Source organism: Myodes glareolus, chromosome 5 (assembly GCF_982192425.1).
Source record: "Myodes glareolus chromosome 5, mMyoGla1.1, whole genome shotgun sequence".
Lineage (NCBI taxonomy): Eukaryota > Metazoa > Chordata > Mammalia > Rodentia > Cricetidae > Myodes > Myodes glareolus.
Genome location: NC_142030.1, coordinates 73,895,046 through 73,916,759, shown reverse-complemented (window position 1 = coordinate 73,916,759; position 21,714 = coordinate 73,895,046). Strand labels below are relative to the sequence as shown.

At 37.4% G+C, this 21,714-nt stretch overlaps 1 protein-coding gene across 1 annotated transcript in view; it reads left to right on the top strand.

Moving 5' to 3' along the window:
• Tpr (translocated promoter region, nuclear basket protein) overlaps positions 1 to 21,714 on the top strand; it is a 58,624-nt gene that overhangs the window by 16,949 nt on the left and 19,961 nt on the right. The window contains exons 15-37 of the mRNA XM_048431010.3: positions 840 to 1,066; positions 1,589 to 1,752; positions 2,349 to 2,482; positions 2,573 to 2,721; positions 3,442 to 3,604; positions 4,757 to 4,891; positions 5,315 to 5,455; positions 7,949 to 8,114; positions 9,570 to 9,736; positions 10,577 to 10,729; positions 11,108 to 11,224; positions 11,511 to 11,714; positions 11,846 to 12,030; positions 12,723 to 12,870; positions 14,505 to 14,642; positions 14,746 to 14,877; positions 16,034 to 16,164; positions 16,867 to 17,077; positions 18,331 to 18,474; positions 18,653 to 18,851; positions 19,844 to 20,046; positions 20,249 to 20,310; positions 21,073 to 21,281. Coding sequence (XP_048286967.1) covers positions 840 to 1,066; positions 1,589 to 1,752; positions 2,349 to 2,482; positions 2,573 to 2,721; positions 3,442 to 3,604; positions 4,757 to 4,891; positions 5,315 to 5,455; positions 7,949 to 8,114; positions 9,570 to 9,736; positions 10,577 to 10,729; positions 11,108 to 11,224; positions 11,511 to 11,714; positions 11,846 to 12,030; positions 12,723 to 12,870; positions 14,505 to 14,642; positions 14,746 to 14,877; positions 16,034 to 16,164; positions 16,867 to 17,077; positions 18,331 to 18,474; positions 18,653 to 18,851; positions 19,844 to 20,046; positions 20,249 to 20,310; positions 21,073 to 21,281 — 3,682 coding nt within the window. The remainder of the gene's footprint in view (positions 1 to 839; positions 1,067 to 1,588; positions 1,753 to 2,348; positions 2,483 to 2,572; positions 2,722 to 3,441; positions 3,605 to 4,756; positions 4,892 to 5,314; positions 5,456 to 7,948; positions 8,115 to 9,569; positions 9,737 to 10,576; positions 10,730 to 11,107; positions 11,225 to 11,510; positions 11,715 to 11,845; positions 12,031 to 12,722; positions 12,871 to 14,504; positions 14,643 to 14,745; positions 14,878 to 16,033; positions 16,165 to 16,866; positions 17,078 to 18,330; positions 18,475 to 18,652; positions 18,852 to 19,843; positions 20,047 to 20,248; positions 20,311 to 21,072; positions 21,282 to 21,714) is intronic.

The following is a 21,714-nucleotide window of genomic DNA, read 5'->3' as shown; positions in this document are numbered from 1 at the left end:
TTTCTTAGAGCTCTTTGATTAATTTTCGAATTGTAAGTGACATTTAAAAAGAGTACAGAAACTTTTGAAATAGGAATTTTCCTTTGTTGTTTTCCATCTCCATCTTCCTAGGCTGCGTTAGCAAACTGGTGCTAATTTGTTTCATGTCACTCATGCATCAGTGCATCTCTGAACATGCAAATGTGTGTTTTGCTAAATTTAATTATACTGGGCCAGGCGGTGGTGGCTCACACCTTTAATCCCAGAACTGGGGAGGCAGAGGCAGATGGATCTCTGTGAATTCGAGGCCAGCCTGGTATACAAACGGGTTCCAGGACAGCTAGGCCTGTTATGCAGAGAAACTTTGTCTCAAAACCAAAACAAAACAATAAACAGAAATATACTCTTCATTACTCTATTTTGTTTGTTTGCTGATACTTCAAGTTGACCTTGAGCTCTAACCTTCCTCATCTAAGTACTGAGTACTGGGATGTCAGATGCAAGGATATCACCTTGTCTGCTCTCTTTACCCTACCCTATAAAATAAACACAGAATAGTTACTCATAATTTTGTTTTAGAATAATAGCTAGGTTTCTGGAATTATAATTTTCTACTATTTAGTAAGTTTTCTTTATATTAAAAATAACTTTCGTTGGAAATTTTCTTAGATTTTTAAAATCTAAAGTGATAAATTTTGATTTTTTTAAGATGATATATGTTAGCATTAGTTGCTTTTTTGTTTAAAATTTTTTTAGTCTTTCTATAATGCTATCATTTGAAATTTTTCATTTCTTAGAGATGTTCCTGAACCAAAGCTTAAAATAGTAACTGTTTTATAACATTAAATTTTCATTTGTAGATTAGAGTTCTCTTGATGGAACTTGAAGAAGCACGGGGTAATCACGTAATTCGCGATGAGGAAGTCAGCTCTGCAGACATAAGTAGTTCATCTGAAGTAATATCGCAGCATCTAGTATCTTATAGGAATATCGAAGAGCTTCAGCAGCAGAACCAGCGTCTGTTATTTGCTCTTCGAGAACTTGGGGAAACACGGGAAAGAGAAGAACAAGAGACAACTTCCTCTAAGTAAGCAACAAGCACATCAGTGTGCTGAGCAGTACTCATTGAATACTGAGGATATAGTGACTTAGGAAAATAATGCTAAGTATAGTGAGATTATTTTTAATAGGGAGGTAAACTTTAGTTTAATGTTACTAGTGCTAAAATAGGTAAAAGCCTATCAATAGTAATGTGTAACTTGATAGACTTCATTTAAGTTTTAAGAAACAAGTCTTCATGGAAAAGGTATGTGGGCTTTTTTCTAGTAGCGTACTGAACTTTTATAAAGATATATAATGTGTTAAGGAAGGAAGAACGGACTTAAAAGCAAGAACATTGGAGTTTAAGTTGGTTTAATGTTGACAAAGTTTTTTCCAGATGCTGTTGATAGATAGGTCCTGTACAGTAGGAGCTGTGAGAAGTGATTATCAGCAGAAGAAAAGGGAAAGGAAAGGAAAATAGTAAACATGAAAGTAGAAGGTATCTAGATATGTAATAGAAACTTTGCTCACCTCTGAACATGGACCCACAAGCATCCATTTTCTGCAGAATTACTGAGCTTCAACACAAACTTGAGAACTCTCTCACTGAACTGGAACAGCTCCGTGAGTCACGACAGCATCAAATGCAGCTTGTTGATTCCATAGTTCGTCAGCGTGACATGTATCGAATTTTATTATCACAAACAACGGGAATGGCCATTCCATTACAAGGTAGGTTTATTATTATTTCAGGAAAATATTTTAGAAATATACTGGTGAATAGGTTTTGTAACAGGTAGTAGCTACTCTAATAGAGAGATTGATTTCAACTACTTGTGTGATTGATTTTAACGTCACCAGTTTTTAAGTGTCATTTTGACATACTGCTGAGAAAGAAGAAATCGATGAATACTGTTGAAAATATACTTCCTAGAATTCGTGAGTTGCAGGGTTGTTTTTTTTTTATTATTTTAATTTGTAATTAAATTAAAATGCAAAACCAGGAGTGATCTGTGGGGGTGTGCGCGCAGGCATGCACATATGCACACAAACATGAAGGCTATTGTGTGTGTGAGGTCAAAATAACTAGTGTGAGTTGGTTTTCTCCTCACAGTGTATGGGTTCCAGGGATCAGACACAGGTCATCAGGCAGCTTTTCCCACTGAGCCATCAATCTTTAATAGTTTTTAATCAGGTTATCACTGAAAACTCCAGTAATAATTTGCTTTTCACTTCTTGATTTAGTAATGATGCTTTTGCAAATAAATATTAAAACTGATTATGAATGCAAGCTAGATATTTTATTGGTCTTTTCTATTTTTCTGAAGCTTCAAGTTTAGATGATATTTCTCTTCTGTCAACTCCAAAACGATCGAGTACAGCACAGACTGCTTCGACTCCAGCTCCAGTACCTGTCATTGAATCCACAGATGCCATAGAAGCCAGGGCTGCCCTGAAACAGGTAGGGACTGTCCGGTTAAGGTCAAAGGTTAGTTTCAAACTGAGTTTTTAAGGAAAATAATTTAATCCTCTAATGATCTACTATATTTAGTTGCAGGAAATCTTTGAGAACTATAAAAAAGAAAAAATAGACAGTGAAAAAATTCAGAATGAGCAGCTAGAAAAACTTCAGGAACAAGTCACAGACCTGCGCTCACAAAACACCAAAATTTCTACTCAGCTAGATTTTGCTTCTAAACGGTAAGTTTTTTTTGTTGTTGTTTGAGAATTAATAGACATTAAATGTTACATTTCATTATACATATCATTGTACAATTAATGTACAATGTCTTTTCTATGGAACATGGCCCAGTTTAAGACACTGTCATACTTCATTCCTTAGCATTGACTGCAAATTCTCCTGGGTAAGACCAGGAGTGAATTTAGTAAGTTGAGGTTCATGGAATGAGTGCTGCTGGTTTCCTTTCCTTGTTTTGTTCCTGGAGCTCTTTCTGGGGGAGGTGAGGAGTGTGAACTTTAGAGACAGAGTCTCACTGTATATTCCTGGGTAACATAATACTCAGTCAGTGAACCATGCTGGCTCATGCTGGTCGCCGTCCCGCCCTGGCCTCCCAGTGCTGGTATTGTGAGTGTGTGCCTCTCACACTGTATAGCCCGGGTAACCGGTAATCAGTAACCAGGCTAGCCTCAAACTTGAGGCAATCCTGCCTCAGCCTCCCAATGCTAGCTAGTATTATGAATGTGTGCCACCAGGGCTGTCATTTTGGAGCTTTTCCTTCATTGTGGTTATGTATTCAAATTACACTGACATTGTTTTCAGTATGACTTTTAATAAGTTATTCAGTATGAAGGACTGCCTTATTTATAATTGCAATTTTAACCTCTAAGTGAGGGGAGTATGGAAGGTTCCACGTTATTACACTGTTCAAAGACCTAAGAATTATTTGTCTTTATTACCAGTTATGAAATGCTGCAAGATAATGTTGAAGGGTATCGCCGAGAAATAACATCTCTACAGGAGAGAAATCAGAAACTCACTGCAACAACTCAGAAGCAGGAACAGATCATCAACACAATGACACAGGACTTGAGAGGAGCCAATGAGAAGCTTGCTGTTGCAGAAGTGAGACTAGTGCCCACCCTAGCTGGCTTGTATTATTAGTGACATTTGATGGCACTGCATTGTGTGGGCTACAATACATATTTTCCAAATAGTCAATATCTATACAAGACTTCATGTAAAATCTTAGTTGAACATTAAAAAAAGAAATTCTCCCAGCTAAATATAAAATTGGATTTTGATAAAAGTAATAAACCATCAGTTTTTGGTTTTTACTTCATAAGCTAGGTGCTATTTGTCATCTCTGTTCGGAGAAATGTGTTCAAGAACCTAATAAGTAATTTGCCTCTTGAAATAATTAGTGGGACTTGTAGTCGCTGTTTGAGTTTGCCTGCTACATTGCACTTTAAAAGGCCTTGCTCTACTTCATGATAGGAAATAGGAACTTTTTTTTTCAAACTGAAAGTTTTAAGTTTTATGATTGGCAATTACTATTACTCAGGACTAAGTCCAAATACTTTGAAAATACTGAATTTCAAGTCATCTTACATCTTTCTTGGTACAGAATGCACTCTTTCAGGAAGGAAGGAATTCTGACTAGATTGGTCATTACTAGGAAAGAAGATTTTTGAAATGAATTTGGATTACAGAACTTAAGTTATGTTAATTTGATTATGGCATAGTTACACACATAAATTTTTTTTCTGGTGTTTTGGGTGTGGGGTTTTGCATCGTTTTATTTTTGTTATTTTTTTAAATTATGTGTAGATGTGTATCTATCTGTATGTGGATATATGCATGTAAGTGCAGGTGCTTGAGGAGACCAGATGCGTTGGATCCCCTCAGCTGGAGTTGGAGAGGGCTGTGAGCAGTTGGTGTGTGTGCTGAGCCATCTTGACGAGCAACAAATGCTCTTAACCACTTAGCTGTCTCCAGCTAGGATTATACTATTTTTAAAGAATAACTTGTTAGAGCAAAGTAATTGCTACTATTAGTGTTAAGTCATAAATATTTTCCTTTGGTTTGTCGATATTCCCAATCATTTCTGCTTTTTATTCTATACATGAAACTGGAAATTATATTTCCTTGATGAAGAGATGTAGTCTAAAGTACATTAAGAAATACATAGTAAAGAAAAGTTGATTTTAATTTTGTAAGTGTATTACATTTGACACAATATTTCCCAACATTTTTTTCTCTTGTATTCATTTTCAGGTAAGAGCAGAAAATTTGAAGAAGGAAAAGGAAATGCTTAAATTGTCAGAAGTCCGTCTGTCTCAGCAAAGAGAGTCTTTATTAGCAGAACAGAGAGGACAGAACTTACTACTGACTAATCTACAAACAATCCAGGTAATCAAATGAAAAACACCTGAAGTAGTATTCTTTGTACCTTCTTAAATTTCCTAAATTGAAAATTTATGTTCTTTTTTTTCCATCCATTATTATGATCATTTAAATAGGAGGTGTGATAAAAACATTTTTTTAATGAAAATTCAGGAGAATTGATTGAAACAGTGTAATTGGCCTGTCAGAGCCTTACAGCTATTTACTATATATATCACTATTGTAGTGTTGCCTCCACTCCCACACCATTAAATAAATGAGTATTTTAATATGAGAAGTTACCAATACTTCTTTGGAAATATACAAAGAAAATCTTTTCAACTCTAACTTCAACATGGACTATAATCTCATAATTCTGTATAGCCTCTAATGTTGTTTGTTTCACTTTATTTCTTTATTGATAAGCATCATCACTTCTTTTCACCTCAGGGAATACTTGAACGATCTGAGACAGAGACCAAACAAAGACTGAGTAGCCAGATAGAAAAGCTGGAGCATGAGATCTCTCACCTGAAGAAGAAGCTGGAGAATGAGGTGGAACAAAGACATACACTTACTAGGAATCTCGATGTGAGTATCAGCTTCTGGGTGTGTAGCTTTTAGGTACTGTTAGGTGCAGAAACATTATTTAAGTTGAAACATGATTTTATAAAAGTTCTTACAGACTCTTAAGTATTCCTAGTAATTTTTATTCTTTGAAATCTTATTACATCTATGTAATACATATATCTGTCCACTTCCTCCTTCCAACTTGTACTGTTGTCCCCACCTCATCTCCCTCCCAACTTCCTGTCCTCAATCCCTACTTCATTAGTGGTCCCCATAAGCCCGTTTCTGCAATATACCTGCAGCCATATCCCCAAAGGAGAATGGTTGTCCCTCCTTTAGCAGCTATCAGCTGCCAGTAACCCCTTCTTCATCTATGTTGGCTTTTTGCCTGGCCAGACTTGGGTACATATTGTGTACGTAGGTAATCTCATGTTTGAAGGTGATGTATACAATAGCCATGTTGCGACCAGAGTCAGCATTTTAGTTTGCCTACCACCACCTGTTGCTCTGTTCTTTCTGCCTCCACTTCCAAGATGTTCTCTGAGCCTTGGATGGTGGAAAGTTGATAGAGATGACCTGTCCATAGCTGAACACTCATGGGTCTGCATTAATCAAAGATTAGTGTTACAACATGTCTAGCACTGGGTAAGAAAGAACATGAAAGTCCTTCTCACCAGCCCACATAGCACCATCTGGTATATAGTGTAAGCTGTCCTCCAGGTAAAGTTTCCTCATCAGCTTAAGGTTGATTTCTCTGTCCTGCAGCTAAAATGAATGGCGTCATCTGCTATAGGATCTTAACTGTCTTACTTAGGATGGACAACCGAGAGCATTTTGTCAGGGATGTCAAGAGCCTTTATCACAAACTGTTGTGGGCCATTATGCAATTATAGCTTATAGCAGTTGTTAATTCAGATGTCAGCCCACCAGAGAAATAATTCTCAGATTGAGGAACCCTGCCAGGCAGGACCTCATGGGCACTGACTCTGAAAAGTATTACTTTCATCTGTAACTTGAACACTCAGCTTGAACAATAGCTATGATATCTGTGCATAACAGATGTGATACATTTTCATGTGATATGTTCGTGTAATCTCATGATTACATCTCAATCTGTGGGTACATATATCTGTGAGTAGTCAGGAAGATGACTTGATTTAGCTATATAGTTTTGATATATAGAAAATATACTCGGGCATCCTTCATAGCTAGATATATTTGTCCCCCAACGACTATAGACACTTAAAAGCCTGTTTGCTCCTTTTGCTCAGACTAATTGCACCCAATTAGCTCACTTTCACCTCAGAGCAAGTTCAAACTAGACTAAAGGCTGTTTGTGAATAGATCATAAGTTTAAAACTTTACAGCTATGCCCAAGGTCTAGAGTCGCGGATGTCCAGCCAAGGTTGCTACATAGAGCCCCCTAAGAAAAGCATGCCAATTCTTCACTTGTCAGTCTGCTGATAATAGACTTATGTCTCAAAGTTTGTCACTGGGCACTATGCTACCTGCTCCCCTTCCCTGATGTGATTACAGTCTAACTCCTGTAACCTTGGAACTTTGTGTTACCATGGCAATGGCTCAGTACCTTATCATACACCATAGAAATATGCTTCTTACGAATGAGCTCTTGGTAAACTTTATATCACTTTAAGGTTCCCGTAAGGAAAAGAGATTTTAGAATCAGTGACTCTGAGGCCCTACCTGGCAGGGTCCCTCCATCTGAGAATAATTTCTCTGGTGGGTTGACATCTGAATTATCAATTGCCATAAGCTGTAATTGTTTCATGGCCCACACTAGCTTGTGATAAACATTTTTCATAGCAGTAGTCCTGGGAATTTCTGACCATAGGAATTAGATACTGAATGTTTTGTATGGAGTTTTCCTGAGCTTTCTTCTGAAAGGCAGTAAAGTTAAAAATAGTTGTTTCTTCCCAGTGTTGCTTTTCATGATGTGTTACGCAGATCCAGAGTGGTGCTTGATGTAGGTTTAGTTATTCCTCACCACTAATACAGGCCTTTGTAAAGTACTAGCTCTGCGGTACAATGAATATTTTTTTCCCCATTTGGCTACTTTTAACTTTCGGTATTAGGCCCTCTTCATGCTGAGCCTTTGGATGATTTGTGATAATTTCACAAACATGCACATCACCAGTGTGCTGGACGTTGAGGAGTTGCCCTCTGCTGCAGGGTTCTCTATCTCTGCTACTGGAGATGGGTTTTGTTCTCCAGAAGCTTTCAAGTTCTATGTTCTCAATTCAGGAAATCTGCCAGAATCTCATCGTTTTCTTTCTTGTGACATATTGCGGAGTCTATTTCAGTAAGCCAGGCTGTTCTTCTCTTACACTAGAAATCATGACGGTAACATGTGCTTTGTCTTTTTTAAGAATTTCAGGGATTCTACCCTTGCTGAGTAGGGGTTCTAAGGATCCTTAGAAAATTTTTTAACCTCTAGTAGATACATAGGAACTTATAGATCATCGTTATAGTGTTTAATGCATTTGTTTCTTACAGGTTCAACTGTTAGATACAAAGAGACAGCTAGATACAGAGATAAATCTTCATGTGAACACAAAAGAACTGTTAAAAAATGCTCAAAAGGAAATTGCTACACTGAAACAGCACCTTAGCAATATGGAAGTCCAGCTTGCTTCTCAGTCCTCACAGAGAACTGGTAAAGGTAAAGAGAGTGCTTGGTGTAGTATTAAAGACAAAGGAAGTGTCTGTAAACTTATGCCCTGTCTTATAAATAAATCCCCTCTTTGTGTGCACTAATGAAAGCTGAAGAAAAACATTTTACTTTCCAAGTAGAATAGCTCAGTTTGGGGCTTATAATTAATTTGGAAGACTTGGGAATTCAAACAGTTGTTTGACACCAGGCTAAAAAATTTTTTTTGAGTTCCAGTCTTTGAAGCCGCTGGCTCTGGGTATGGAGTAGTATATTTTTCTGTGACTCAAACCCAGAACATTACATATATAAAACAAATTCTCTCCAATCATTTATTGATACTTAAAATTTATTTTTTTAAATATGTGCTTATCTTAATTAGGGTTGTTACTGCCATGACAAAGCACCATGGCCAAGGAAAACTCCTAGAAAGGGAAGCATTTGGAGAAATGCTTACATTTCCAGAGGGCTAGTTCATTGTCGTCCTGGTGGGGAATCTTGGTGGCAGGAAGAAAGGCGTGGTGCTGGAACAGTCACTGAAAGTTCTACATCCTGATCTGTGGTCAGAGAGAGGGGCCGTGGGCCTGGTGTTGGCTTTTGAAAGCTCTCAAATCCCACCCCCAGTGACATATCTACTCTAACAAGGCCACATCTTCAGTCCCTCCCAGTAGTCCATCTACTGGGAACCATGCATGCAAGTATATGAGCCCAGGAGGGGCGTGTTTCATTTAAACCACCACAGGGGTTTTTATTAACTCTATGATAAGATACTGTCAAAGAAATCCTAATTTGTGTTTGTTAGTGTCCTTAGATTAAATATTTCATTAGATTCTGCTGTCTTGCACAGATCTGCGTTTCAAATTTAAAACTTTTGTTTCCATATAGATAAATAGTAGAAAAACATGGTTGCGGGTATATAATACCTACATATTTAGATACAGATGTCTGGTACTTGTTTAAGAGTTATATTACTTTCTAATAATCCCTTACTGATATTTTATAACAAAGTATTATTTTCAACCTGCAGTTTTCTTGTTGTGTATTTATTTTAGACAAAACAAATTGGAATAAACTAATATTTTGTTTGATAGTCTCAAATATTTTTAATTTTTGTGATGAGACTTCAGTCATTTGAATTTTTGGAATCAATGAGATAATAGAATACTTTTAGATTTTCCTTCCTTTTTTAGACCCTGGCTGTTATGGTTCTGGGTGGCCTAGAACTTACTATATAGATCATGCTGACCATGAATCAACGATATGCCTACCACGTGCTGGTATTACAGACATTGCTGCCATACCTTGCTTAATTTTTATTATGATATTTAACTCGGATTCAAACATACTTTATAGATTATTTTAGCCTTAATCCTGATTTCATGTCCTCTTGATAGTAGCCATCCATAATTCCACTTTAAGGCATTAATTGAAAATATGTATTTTATTAGAGCTTTTTATGTCTTCCAGGTCAGCCGAGTGACAAAGATGACGTTGATGATCTTATGAGTCAGCTAAGGCAGGCTGAAGAGCAGGTCAATGACCTGAAGGAGAGACTCAAGACCAGTGCTAGTAATGTGGAGCAGTATCGGGCAATGGTGACTAGTCTAGAGGATTCCCTGAACAAGGAGAAGCAGGTCTGTATATTGTGTTAAATTAAGAACTTACTATGTGTAAAGCAGCGTGGTATGCATTAAACTGGCATTATTCTTCTTACTGCTGGAAAGTACTTGGTTCTAATATAATAAAAACCCACAAAACTTAGAAAGCAAGGAATAGGTACAGATCAGACATGGAGGAGAAAAAATATGAGTTACCTGCTGCGTGTGCATGCTTCAGGTGACAGGTGGGCACCTGTGTGTAGAGGCATGTGGGTAATCTCATGACGATGACAGGTGGGCACCTGTGAGTAGAGGCATGTGGATAATCTCATGACAGGTGACGGGCACCTTTGAGAAGAGAGGCATGTGGATAATCAAAGGCAGGAAGCAGGTGTCAAGCATCAAAGAGAGGCTCTGAGAGTCTTCAGATAAATTTGTTAAATTATGTCTGTGAGCTTAGGTGGGACCATTGGTTCATAATGTGTCATAGTTAGAAATTTTTCTTTAAAGATTAATGTAGTAGATTGAGGATCCATTGCTGTAACAATATGGTCACCATTTTAGAAGATTCTTTTGTAATTTGCATCAGTGTGTAAGGAAAATATCTTTTACTGAGAGACCAAGTAGATTTGGGCAAATGTATATGAAGCTGTACAGGAAAATAAAAGATTTGGATTTCAATACAAAAAAGAATAGGTTGAAAGAGAAGTTATGCTTCTAAATTTATATGGCATATCTGCTTGACTAATTGGCGTTTTAGGGATTCTGTTAGTATAAGGCAAATTATTACTTTAGTTTGGTTCCAGTTTAGGTTGAAAAAATATTACATATGATTTTTAATCCCTTTTGTTTCTTACTGCTTATGATATTATGAAGGTGACTGAGGAAGTACATAAAAATATTGAAGTTCGTTTAAAAGAATCAGCAGAGTTTCAGAATCAGTTGGAGAAAAAGTTGATGGAAGTAGAGAAGGAGAAACAAGAGCTTCAGGATGACAAAAGAAAAGCCATCGAGAGCATGGAGCAGCAAGTGAGTTCACTCGGATCCTTAGTAACTTTCTTCCCTAAAAGTTTGAATTCTCTTTACTAGTTCATCAATTATACTTTGGCTCATTTCAGTAGAAAATTGGTTGAATGCATACCTATCAATTTTAATTTTCTATTTCTGTTCTCTGCATCTGGATAAACTTCCTTTTGAAAATTTTAGACTTTACAATTGCTTATCAGTGCTACCTTTTAAGAAGCTCTGCCTCAGATTTTTTATATTGGTAGGCAGAGGATATGGATTAGTAAAAACTAGAGTCTATCAGATTATAGCTGTGTTCAATTTAGTTAATTGGATAATTGAACAGTTTTCTTAAGTATTTCCAAGTTTGTTCTTAACTCTTATTTACTCTTGTTTATTTAGTTATCTGAATTGAAGAAGACACTGTCTAGCGTTCAGAATGAAGTACAAGAAGCTCTGCAGAGAGCAAGCACGGCTTTAAGTAATGAACAGCAAGCCAGGCGTGACTGTCAGGAACAAGTGAGTGTTCTCCTAACGCTTCTGAGCAGTGAGCTTCAGCCTCAGTTTGAATTCCAGCTTCTGCATAAAATGCCAGACACATGAAACCCCAGTGCTGCAGGAGGTGGAGGGACGCTGACCAGCAGACAGGGTGCAGTGAAAGACCCCACCTGGGAGGGCTAAGGTGGCGAGTTCTAGAGCAGGACACCCAAGTCCTCTGGCTTTCACATGTGTGCATACACAGGAAAGTACACTGTTTGTGTGTGAAAGTTTTAACTTGGTGGATATTAATCTTTGTTGATTACAGGCTAAAATAGCCGTGGAAGCGCAGAATAAGTATGAGAGAGAATTGATGCTCCATGCTGCTGATGTCGAAGCTCTGCAAGCTGCCAAGGAACAAGTTTCAAAAATGGCATCAGTCCGTCAACATTTGGAAGAAACGGCTCAGAAAGCAGAATCACAGCTGTTGGCATGTAAAGCATCTTGGGAAGAGCGAGAAAGAGTGGTGAAGGTACTATTGTAGATTACAGTGGAATGCTTGGGAGAAATGAAAGTTTTTGTTGATTTTTGGTTGTTTTGGTTTTTTGGTTTTTGTTTTTCTATACACTTGGGAAACCATTATCATGGACTCTTGGCTTGTAGGATGAAGTTTCCAAGAGTGTGTCTCGCTGTGAAGATCTAGAGAAACAAAACAGACTACTTCATGATCAAATCGAAAAATTAAGTAATAAGGTGGTTGCCTCTATGAAGGAGGTTGTGCAAGCACCATTAAATATCTCTCTTGGTGAAGAAGGAAAATCTCAAGAACAGATTTTAGAAATTCTTAGGTGAGTCAAATATATTCTTAACGTGGTTCCATAGTAAGACAATAAATGCAACATTGTAAAAGTCATTCCGCCTTAATTGGCCACGTAGCCTAGTGGTCCCTAGAGTGGTGGTAGTATATTCCTTTAATCCCAGCACTCAGGAGGCAGAGACAGGGGAGTCTCTGAGTTTGAGGCCAGGGATAACTAGGACTGTCTTGACAGAACAAAAGCAAAGAAAAAATAGAAGAAGAAAGGACAGTTAGATGTCTCATATCATTTTAAAGAGATATTCTTTGTCTCACTAACCCCAGCTCCTTCTTCCTCTCAAATGTTGGAAATGATTACAGATGTGTGTCATTATGCATAACCTAACAACAATTTATTTTGTTTTTTGTCATATTGATTGTAGCTGTGTTCGTATGCATGCTCTTGCCACAGTACACACGTTGAAACAGAGAGCTGGTCTTCTTCCACCTTTATAGGGTTCCAGAGTTCTGAGATTTGTACAAGTGCTTTTACTTTCTGAGCTATTTTGCAGGCCCAGGATAATATTTTTCTAATGCTCTGTCTAACCCCATAACTAAAAACTAATCTATCTTTGAAATCTGAAAATAACTATTAAAGTGAATGCTTTTTGTCATCTTAAGAATTGCTCAAGTTTTACAATACTAAATATTTAGCATTCTAAAATTTTAATATTTGTATTCTTGTAGATTTATACGGCGAGAAAAAGAAATTGCTGAAACTAAGTTTGAGGTGGCTCAGGTTGAGAGTCTGCGCTATCGACAAAGAGTTGAACTTTTAGAACGGGAGTTGCAAGAACTTCAGGATAGCTTGAATGCAGAAAGGGAGAAGGTGCAGGTATATACATGCATGTGCTGAGCTTGAAAGAAGCTCGTTTTTTTATTTCCACCATGTTGCAGAAATTTAATTCGATGTCAGCATTCGGCTTAACCTTGCAAATTCATTTAGCATGTACTCATTCATTATGCCTAGTGTGTGGTAGTTAGAGGCTCTGTGCCAGCTGTCTGACCGCTTTCATAGGATTAGCTCTGTGTGCTGTTCATTGCTCAGCTTTCCCTAGACTTTGTCTCCTTATCTGTAACATGTAGGCAATGACTATAAGAACTGAGATGGTGTGCACAAAGCCTTTAGACTATAGTGTATGGTGTGTAAATTCCAACTTTCTATTCTATTGTAGCTGTTGTTTATTGATACCTTGAGAGTCATAATAGAATTTGAGAGTCCTTCTAGAATAGATTGAAACTAACTATAGGATAATTTTTTTCAACAAATAAGCAAAAAGAAAAAACTGAAAAAGTAAGAACCTGAGAATGAGAAAGAAAATTGTGCAGTCAGGTGTCTGGTAGTAGCAAGCTCTCTGTTTTAACTCGCAGTAGCTCCCAGCACCTTACCGCTGAGTTTGCTCATTGTGAGGAGATCTACTAATGCCCCCCATATCAAGAAGGAAAGAAAATAACTGGCCCGTGTTCTCTCCTGGGGAAATAAAAAACAATACCCATGTAAGTAGTTAACATGGCTTCTAGGGAGAAACCATTGACCAGGGGAAAATGGGTAATTAGATTTATAAGACTTAAGTCTCTAGCAGAAGTTGAAAGAAAGAGAATTGCATCTGACTTGGAAATACAATTCAGATTTAATTGCTGTCTCACCATGGAAATATTAGTTCCTTTGTTTCAAGGAGTTTAACCCTGAAAAGAAAGAGTAGATGGGTTATCTTTTAAGATTTCTTTAATCTCAGCCTTCTCTGTTTTCTCTGCTAATGAGCATTCACCGAAAGCTCAGCTTGTGAACATGTTCACAGGGGGAGCCAACTGAGATAATAGTAAGAAGAGCCAAGAAGTTAACACACATGTCAAAAGTAATACACAAGCATGATCAGAACCCAAGTGCTAAGGTGGAGGCAGAGACAGGTGGATTCTGGAGTTCATTGGCCAGCCAGCCTAGATGAGATGCAGTTCAGTGAGAGACCTTGTTTCTAATCATAAAGTAGAGAATGGTGAAGGAAGACGTAAGTCAGTCTCCAAGTGCACCTACACAAACACATGAACATGTCCAACCATAAAGTAACAACCTTTGCAGATTACATGCAGTGGAAGAAAACAGTTCACATTGTTGAAAGCTACTAGAATAAAATAACCAAATGATTAGAGACTTCTGAGCAAGGGGAAAAGCCAAGAATCTAAATAACATTAAAGTACAAGAAAAATGCAGAAAGATAGAACAACGCTTTTCCTGTGCTTCTCTGTTGGCAGCGTTTGTAGTGTCGTTGTAGTCTGTTCGTAAATCTGTTACATTCATTTAAACTGGTTTGAAATTAATGCATGTCTCAGAAAAGTAAACCTACACGCTTTAAAAGATTTGATTAAGGTTGAAATTGAAATCCTCTGTACTTGGTTATTTGGGAAGATTGGAACTGGTAGGAAAAAGATGGCTCTTAGGATGTGTTTGTTGACCTGTGTGTCTGATTTTAGGTAACTGCAAAAACAATGGCTCAACATGAAGAATTGATGAAGAAAACTGAAACAATGAATGTCGTCATGGAGACCAATAAGATGCTAAGAGAAGAAAAGGAAAGGCTTGAACAGAACCTGCAACAAATGCAAGCAAAGGTTTGTGTCTTCCCAGTCAAGAGCAGAAGCTATTATTATTTGTAATATAAATGGATTAACATTGGTTATTTTTTTTAAAAGACTAACTTGGAGCTATTTTCAGGTGAGGAAACTGGAGTTAGATATTTTGCCTTTACAAGAAGCCAATGCTGAGCTCAGTGAGAAAAGCGGCATGCTACAGGCAGAGAAGAAGCTCCTAGAGGAGGACGTCAAGCGTTGGAAGGCTCGGAACCAGGTAAGTACAGCTAGTCATTTACTGTCATAGAAATGATTTTACATAGGACAGTAAAATTTAGAGATGTAAAAATATTGGTAAAAATTGTATTATTAGAAACCTAATACACACAAGTACAAGGCATATTAGAGCTCACTTTAAAAATTCACTTATGATTTGCTTATTATTTAATCTCTTGTCAGTCTAAGTGGCCAAGCTTTAACTTTATTTCTAAGATACTTTATTGTGAAAATACATGGATATTTTATTGAGACACATTTAGAAAACTTGTTCACTAGACCTTTGAGAATCAGACCATACAGTCGTTCAGTGAGAAGTCAGCCTTGCAAATACTGGCTATGTGGCTTGTGACTTACACTTAACCACTCTGTACTATAGTTTTCCTCATTTGCAAAATGTGAATGTTAAAACATCAGTCTGGTGACAAAAATTAAATAGTAATTGCAGTTTCTCTGGTACCCAGAAAATACTGTAGAATAGTAAACATTTAGTAATACAGAAAGAATGTTTTATAATTTCACAGCACTATTCCTCATTTTGCTCTTACCAGACAGACAGTGAGAAAAGTCATGAAAGGAAGTTGAGCTAACGAGACTTAGAATCATTTTTGTTAGGTTTCATGGTTAGTGGGATAAGTTGCATTTAGAATGTTTAGACTATAAAACATTTTTCTTCATAAATATTACTTTCGTGAAATTAGGTATATAATGTTAAAAGCTTTTATAGATAGGCGAATTAATTACTATGAGGCCTAAAGACCTGAATTTGATCCTCAGAACCTATGTGGCAGATGGGGAGACTACCTTTCATAAGTTGACTTCTGACTTCCACGTGTATGTCATGGCATGTACACACACAGACACGTGCACACACAGTAAAAGAATGAAAGTGTTAAAAAAGAAACTTTTAAGACTCGTTGACATTCATTCACAGCTCTGAAAAAATGATGAACAGTTAATAATGTTCAATGTTTTCTTGCCCTTCTGTCTTGTCTAGATTATGCTGTCCTAACTAAAGCTTTGAACTTACTGTTTGGTACTTGATTACTTTGCGTGTGATGTGGTTAATGGAAATAATTAGATATTTTGCCATTTTATTATAGCACTTTTTGTTTGTAAAACCTGACAAAGCAAAGTATGCATGTCTGTTATTCTAGCATCTGGTAAATCAGCAGAAAGATCCAGATACAGAAGAATATCGAAAGCTTCTTTCTGAAAAGGAAATTCATACTAAGAGAATTCAGCAGCTAAATGAAGAAGTTGGAAGACTTAAGGCTGAAATTGCAAGGTATTAGGAATACAAATTTTAAAATATATGTAATGGAGGCATTTTCCATGTGTAACCCAGCGCAGGCTGGAATTACAGATGTCTACCAACTACAACTGGCTCTAGTGAAAATTCAAGTTTATTTCACTTTTTTATGTTTTCTTTATTCCAATCAATATTCGTGTTCAATATAAGAGATACTATTTCTTTAAGAAAACTAAAATTTAGAAAACTTGATTGTATACTTATAGAGAGTTGGTATTATCTGCTGCTGTTATTAGAAAGTTCAGTTCATGATATCATATACAGGAGGGCAACTACTTAGAGCATTGCCAAATGTGCATCGAGAAGAACATGTGACAAAAATTGTGTAGGCTTTAAGACTTGCAGGAAGCTTGGACAACACCTGACCTCTAGAGTCCTCAGTCGCGCAGCTCTAGTGAAGCTGGGTGGCATCACTTGATGACTTTGAAATCGTGTTACTTGACTACTTAGTGCAGTGTCTTAACTTCAGAACAGGTGTTAGACCTGTGGAATGAGGCCTCTTAAAGGGCTAAATTCATGAAGTAATTATCTTTGAAGTGAGGGAAGTTTTTAATTAGAAAACTATTATTAAAGCAGTATAGTAGAAACTTTTAAGTTGAAATCCTTTAAAATTTACAAAACATTTTATATATTTAGTTCTTCTAAGAGTCCTCTTCTCCTGGTATTTTTTTTTCAAAGATCAAATGCATCATTGACTAACAACCAAAACTTAATCCAGAGTCTGAAGGAAGATTTAAATAAAGTACGAAATGAAAAGGAAAACATTCAGAAAGATTTAGATGCCAAAATAATTGATATACAGGAAAAAGTCAAGACAATCACTCAAGTCAAGAAAATTGGACGCAGGTACAAGACTCAGTATGAAGAACTTAAAGCGCAGCAGGACAAGGTATTTTGAGTAAATGTGATACCCCCTCCCCCTGACAGTTACTGGGTTTTAGAGTCTAATCTCATAGAAGCTTACGGTATACATTTATTGTTTACCTTCTCACTTTGTATCCCAAACCAGCCTAGAACTGCTGAGCCTCCTGTCACAGCTCCTTGTGTGTCGGGGTTCCAGGTGTTCACTACCACACCTGACCAAAAGATTAGTTACATATTATGGCGATCAAAAGTACATTATAAAGTGAGAACAAACAAAATTATAAGTACTGAATGATTTTTGTTGGTTTTGTTGTTGTTGTTTTGTTTATTGACAGAATCTCTTCCATGCAGCTTCTGTAACTCTTTGTAGACCAGGCTGGCCTCCTAACTCCCAGAGATCCACCTGCCGCTGCCTCCCAAGTGCTGGGATTAAAAGCATGCACTACCACACCCAGCCTTATTTTTCATACTTCTGCTACTTTTTCTTTGCAAAACTAATTTCAGAACTGTGGTAGTTACCTTTTCTCGTTCTTGTGACCCCATAGTGTCATGTTCAGGGGATACAGTCCCCCACTGCTGAGGAGGCATAACTCAGTGGCTCCATCATGAGTGGAAAATGCTGCCTGCTGCATGAAACAGTTCCAGCTCACATGGCTTTCCTCCTTTTTCCTTTTCTATTTAGTCCAGAGTGCCAACCATAGAACAGACTGTGTCTTCCCTCTACAGTTAACTCTTTCCTTAAAAAGCCCTTACAGATTCACCCAAAGGTGGGCGCATCAAAGTCTTAGGTGTTTGGTATCACAATCAAGTTGACAGTCCAAAATTAACCATCATAGTAACTCATTGTTAATTCAAGTTACAAATGTGAACAAAGTGATATTCTTACAACTAATAAGGTTTTATATTATTTTAAACAAGTTGTTTAGAATGATTTAATCCTTTTCCTATTTGTTAGCACTTTACTGTGCTTTTCTTGATGTAGAAGATAAGTTTCCAAAGAAGGGGCATCATTTGCCCATGCTCTTGTGTCACTCTTCCATTTGACCTCTTATCAGGGGGCTTTGTTGGGTACCAGAAGTGTGTCTACAGTGCATCATCTCTAACATCTACCTGTGGAGGACCATAACAGATTTTCTCGTTTTGAGCATTAAAATTGCTCTGTAGAAATACACTTTTGAGTGCTCTTATAAGTAATCTTGTACAATTGGGATTGTCTCTTTAAACTTGTAGCAGCAGAATCACTAAGTGACGATACTTTCTTACTACTCATCATCTTAGGCCATGGAGACTTCCGCTCAGTCCTCTGGAGACCATCAGGAGCAGCACATCTCCATCCAGGAAATGCAGGAGCTCAAAGATACCCTCAGCCAGTCCGAAACAAAGACAAAGTCACTCGAGGGTCAAGTAGAGAATCTGCAGAAGGTATGATTGTGGAGGCAGTGGAAGGCCAATGTTCCTAATTCTCTTTGTAAGCCTTAATAATATGCTTAAACACCGCTGCTCCTTACCATGTAGGACCTAAGTGTCCCAGTACTTTCTAAGGTACATACCTCATATATACTGATTTTATTGAGTTACACATTTCTTTTTCCTTGAAAAGACATTATCTGAAAAAGAGACAGAAGCAAGAAATCTCCAGGAACAAACTGTGCAGCTTCAGTCTGAACTGTCGCGCCTTCGTCAGGACCTTCAGGATAGAACTACACAGGAGGAGCAGCTCCGACAGCAAATAACTGAGAAGGATGAAAAAACAAGGAAGGCAATTGTAGCAGCAAAATCAAAAATTGCACACCTAGCTGGTAATTTCATGTATATGCTACGATTTGAATTGCACACTAAACCCATTCAGGACAGGCGTAAGATTAAATGTAAAAGAGAAGCCAATATTGTAAATTTGTAAATTTATTAGATTTACTTAACTTTAATTTTTTAAGACTAATTTTTTAATTTATATGTATAGTTGTCTGCTTGTGTGCGTGCACGTGTGTACCACCTGTGTGTCTGGTACCCACAGAGGCCAAAGGAGGTGTTAAATATACTACTACTGGAGTTTTGTTGTAAGCTACCAGTAGGTGTTGGGAACAAACACAGCTCCCCTACAAGAGCAGCCAGTGCTCTTAACTGAACTGTCTTTCCAACAGCAGAAAATTTAATTTTCAAATGATATGTTTATTGTGTTTGGTAATTAGCTTGGAGTACTGCTGTCCTTTTTTTTTTTTTTTTTTTTTGGTTTTTTGTTTTTGGGTTTTTTTTTCTTTTCAAGACAGCTTCTAAGATTATTTCACAACAACTTCATAAAAAAAACTTGCTGATCTTTTTAGGTCTTGAGGCAGGATTTCTTCGTGTAGCAGCCTTTGTGTAAAAGCTGTTCTAGAACTTGCTCTGTAGACCAGGCTGGCCTCAAACTCACAGGGATATGCCTGCCTCTGCCTCCCTCATGCTGGGATTAAAGGTTTGCTCCACTACACTTGGCTTCACTATCTGTTTTTTTATATATACCATAGACTGTGATGTGAATATTTTATAATTCCTAATAATAAATAATATATACATATATAAGTAAACTTGCTAAAGTTAATTTATATTAATCTACATTTTTGATGTTTTAGGATAATTTACATAATTATTGCTGAAGTAAGTCTATATTAATAATATGGATATGTTTAGAAGTTTGCTCACTGAAATAAGTAGTATCAAAATTAATACATAGTATAATACAGATTCTGATACTAACTACACGCAGTGTAAATACGTAATGTTTCTGGTAATTATAATTATGTGCTTATTTTAGGTGTAAAAGATCAGTTAACTAAAGAAAACGAAGAGCTTAAACAAAGGAATGGAGCTTTAGATCAACAGAAAGATGAACTGGATGTCCGGATGACTGCTCTTAAGTCCCAGTATGAAGGTCGGATTAGCCGCTTAGAAAGGGAGCTCCGAGAGCATCAGGAGAGACAGCTGGAGCAGAGAGACGAACCACAGGAGCCCACTAAGGTGACCAACTAGTTCTGCGTGCGTGACAAGTCACTTCTTGAAATTTTATTTGGAAGTATTGGTTATTCAGGAATCTTTGTTAGAGGGAATTTGGACTAAAATCACAAGTATACAGTCAGTTGGTAAGAGTGAGTCTGGTATCTTTGTTTGGTGAACTTGAGGGTATAGGAGGCACAGAAGTCAGTTCTTTTCTTTCTTACAGGCTCCAGAACAGCAGCGACAGATCACACTGAAAACTACTCCAGCTTCCGGTGAAAGAGGAATGTGAGTCTTACTTCTTTCGAGTTCAGAAGCAGTTGTCATGCACTTGTCAACTCTTTGTTTTCATTACTTTCATTCCTGAGTGTAGAGCTGCAGTGACCAGAATCACCTTGCAGCTTAGTCTGTTTCTGGCTTGTAACATAAGCTCCTACTCACTGCCTGTCATGTCTCATGAAAAGTACAAAAGTCTAGGCTGGGGCTGGAGAGATGGCTCAGCAGTGTAGAGCACTGACTGCTTTTTGAGAGGACCCAGATTTGTATATCGTTTCAACAACCATCCAGAATTCTAGTTCCAGGAGCTCCAACACTTCTGGGGGCCTCTGGACACCAGGCACACATGTGTTATATAGACATTTACCCAGGCAAGATCTGGACTGAGTCAGTAACTCAACATTTGGATTTTTTTTTTTTTTTTTGCCAGCTTATACCACTGTGAAATAGTCTCTATAACTTCTTAAACTTAAATTCAAAACCTTTTTACTGAAAGTTTTCAGATTTTTTGGCTGACAAAAAGAAAGCAATATTCAGTCTTTAAACTACTAATTTTAAGCCTACCAAGTTTATTCAAAACAGTGTTCAGAAGAATAGTAAGATTTGAACTGTGTTAAGGTAATACCTGCTGAACACTCACTGTAAAAAGTATGTGCCTTGACTTTTATAGAGTATATATTATATATAATTGTGTGTGTGTGTGTGTGTGTTTTATAAGGGACCTTCTGCCTGAGTTTTGTGACATTATTCTTGTATTTTTTTTTTCCCATTAAGTGCCAGCACATCAGACCCACCAACAGCCAATATCAAGCCAACTCCTGTTGTCTCTACTCCAAGTAAAGTGACAGCAGCAGCTATGGCTGGGAATAAGTCAACACCCAGGGCAAGTATCCGCCCAATGGTTACACCTGCAACTGTCACAAACCCAACCACTACCCCAACAGCAACCGTAATGCCTACCACACAGGTGGAATCTCAGGACGGTGAGTGAAATAACACCTCTGGTTGGGGGTTAGGATGAGAGTAGCTGTAAGGATAAATGAAGCATAGAAATGTTGAGTCAGACGTCATAATAAAAGTAGTTTTGTTTGAAGTATATACTTCCCAGGATATTTGTGCTTGATTATCAGACCTATTGTTTATTTTTTAGTACAGTCTGGTCCCCAACTCATGATCCTTCTACCTCATCATCTCAAGTAGCTGGGATTACAATAATGTGCCATCATGGCTGCCCAAGATACTTATTATAAATCCAGTAAATTTCTTTCCACTCTTCTGCTTTGCTTTGTTTTTAAGCTGACTGTAATATGAGGGCCGGCTTGTTGGGGTTTCTGTCCCGCCCGGTACCCCACAGTCGGAAACTCCCAAGGAAAATCACACACAAGACTTCATAAGATTATAAACTGATTGGCCCAT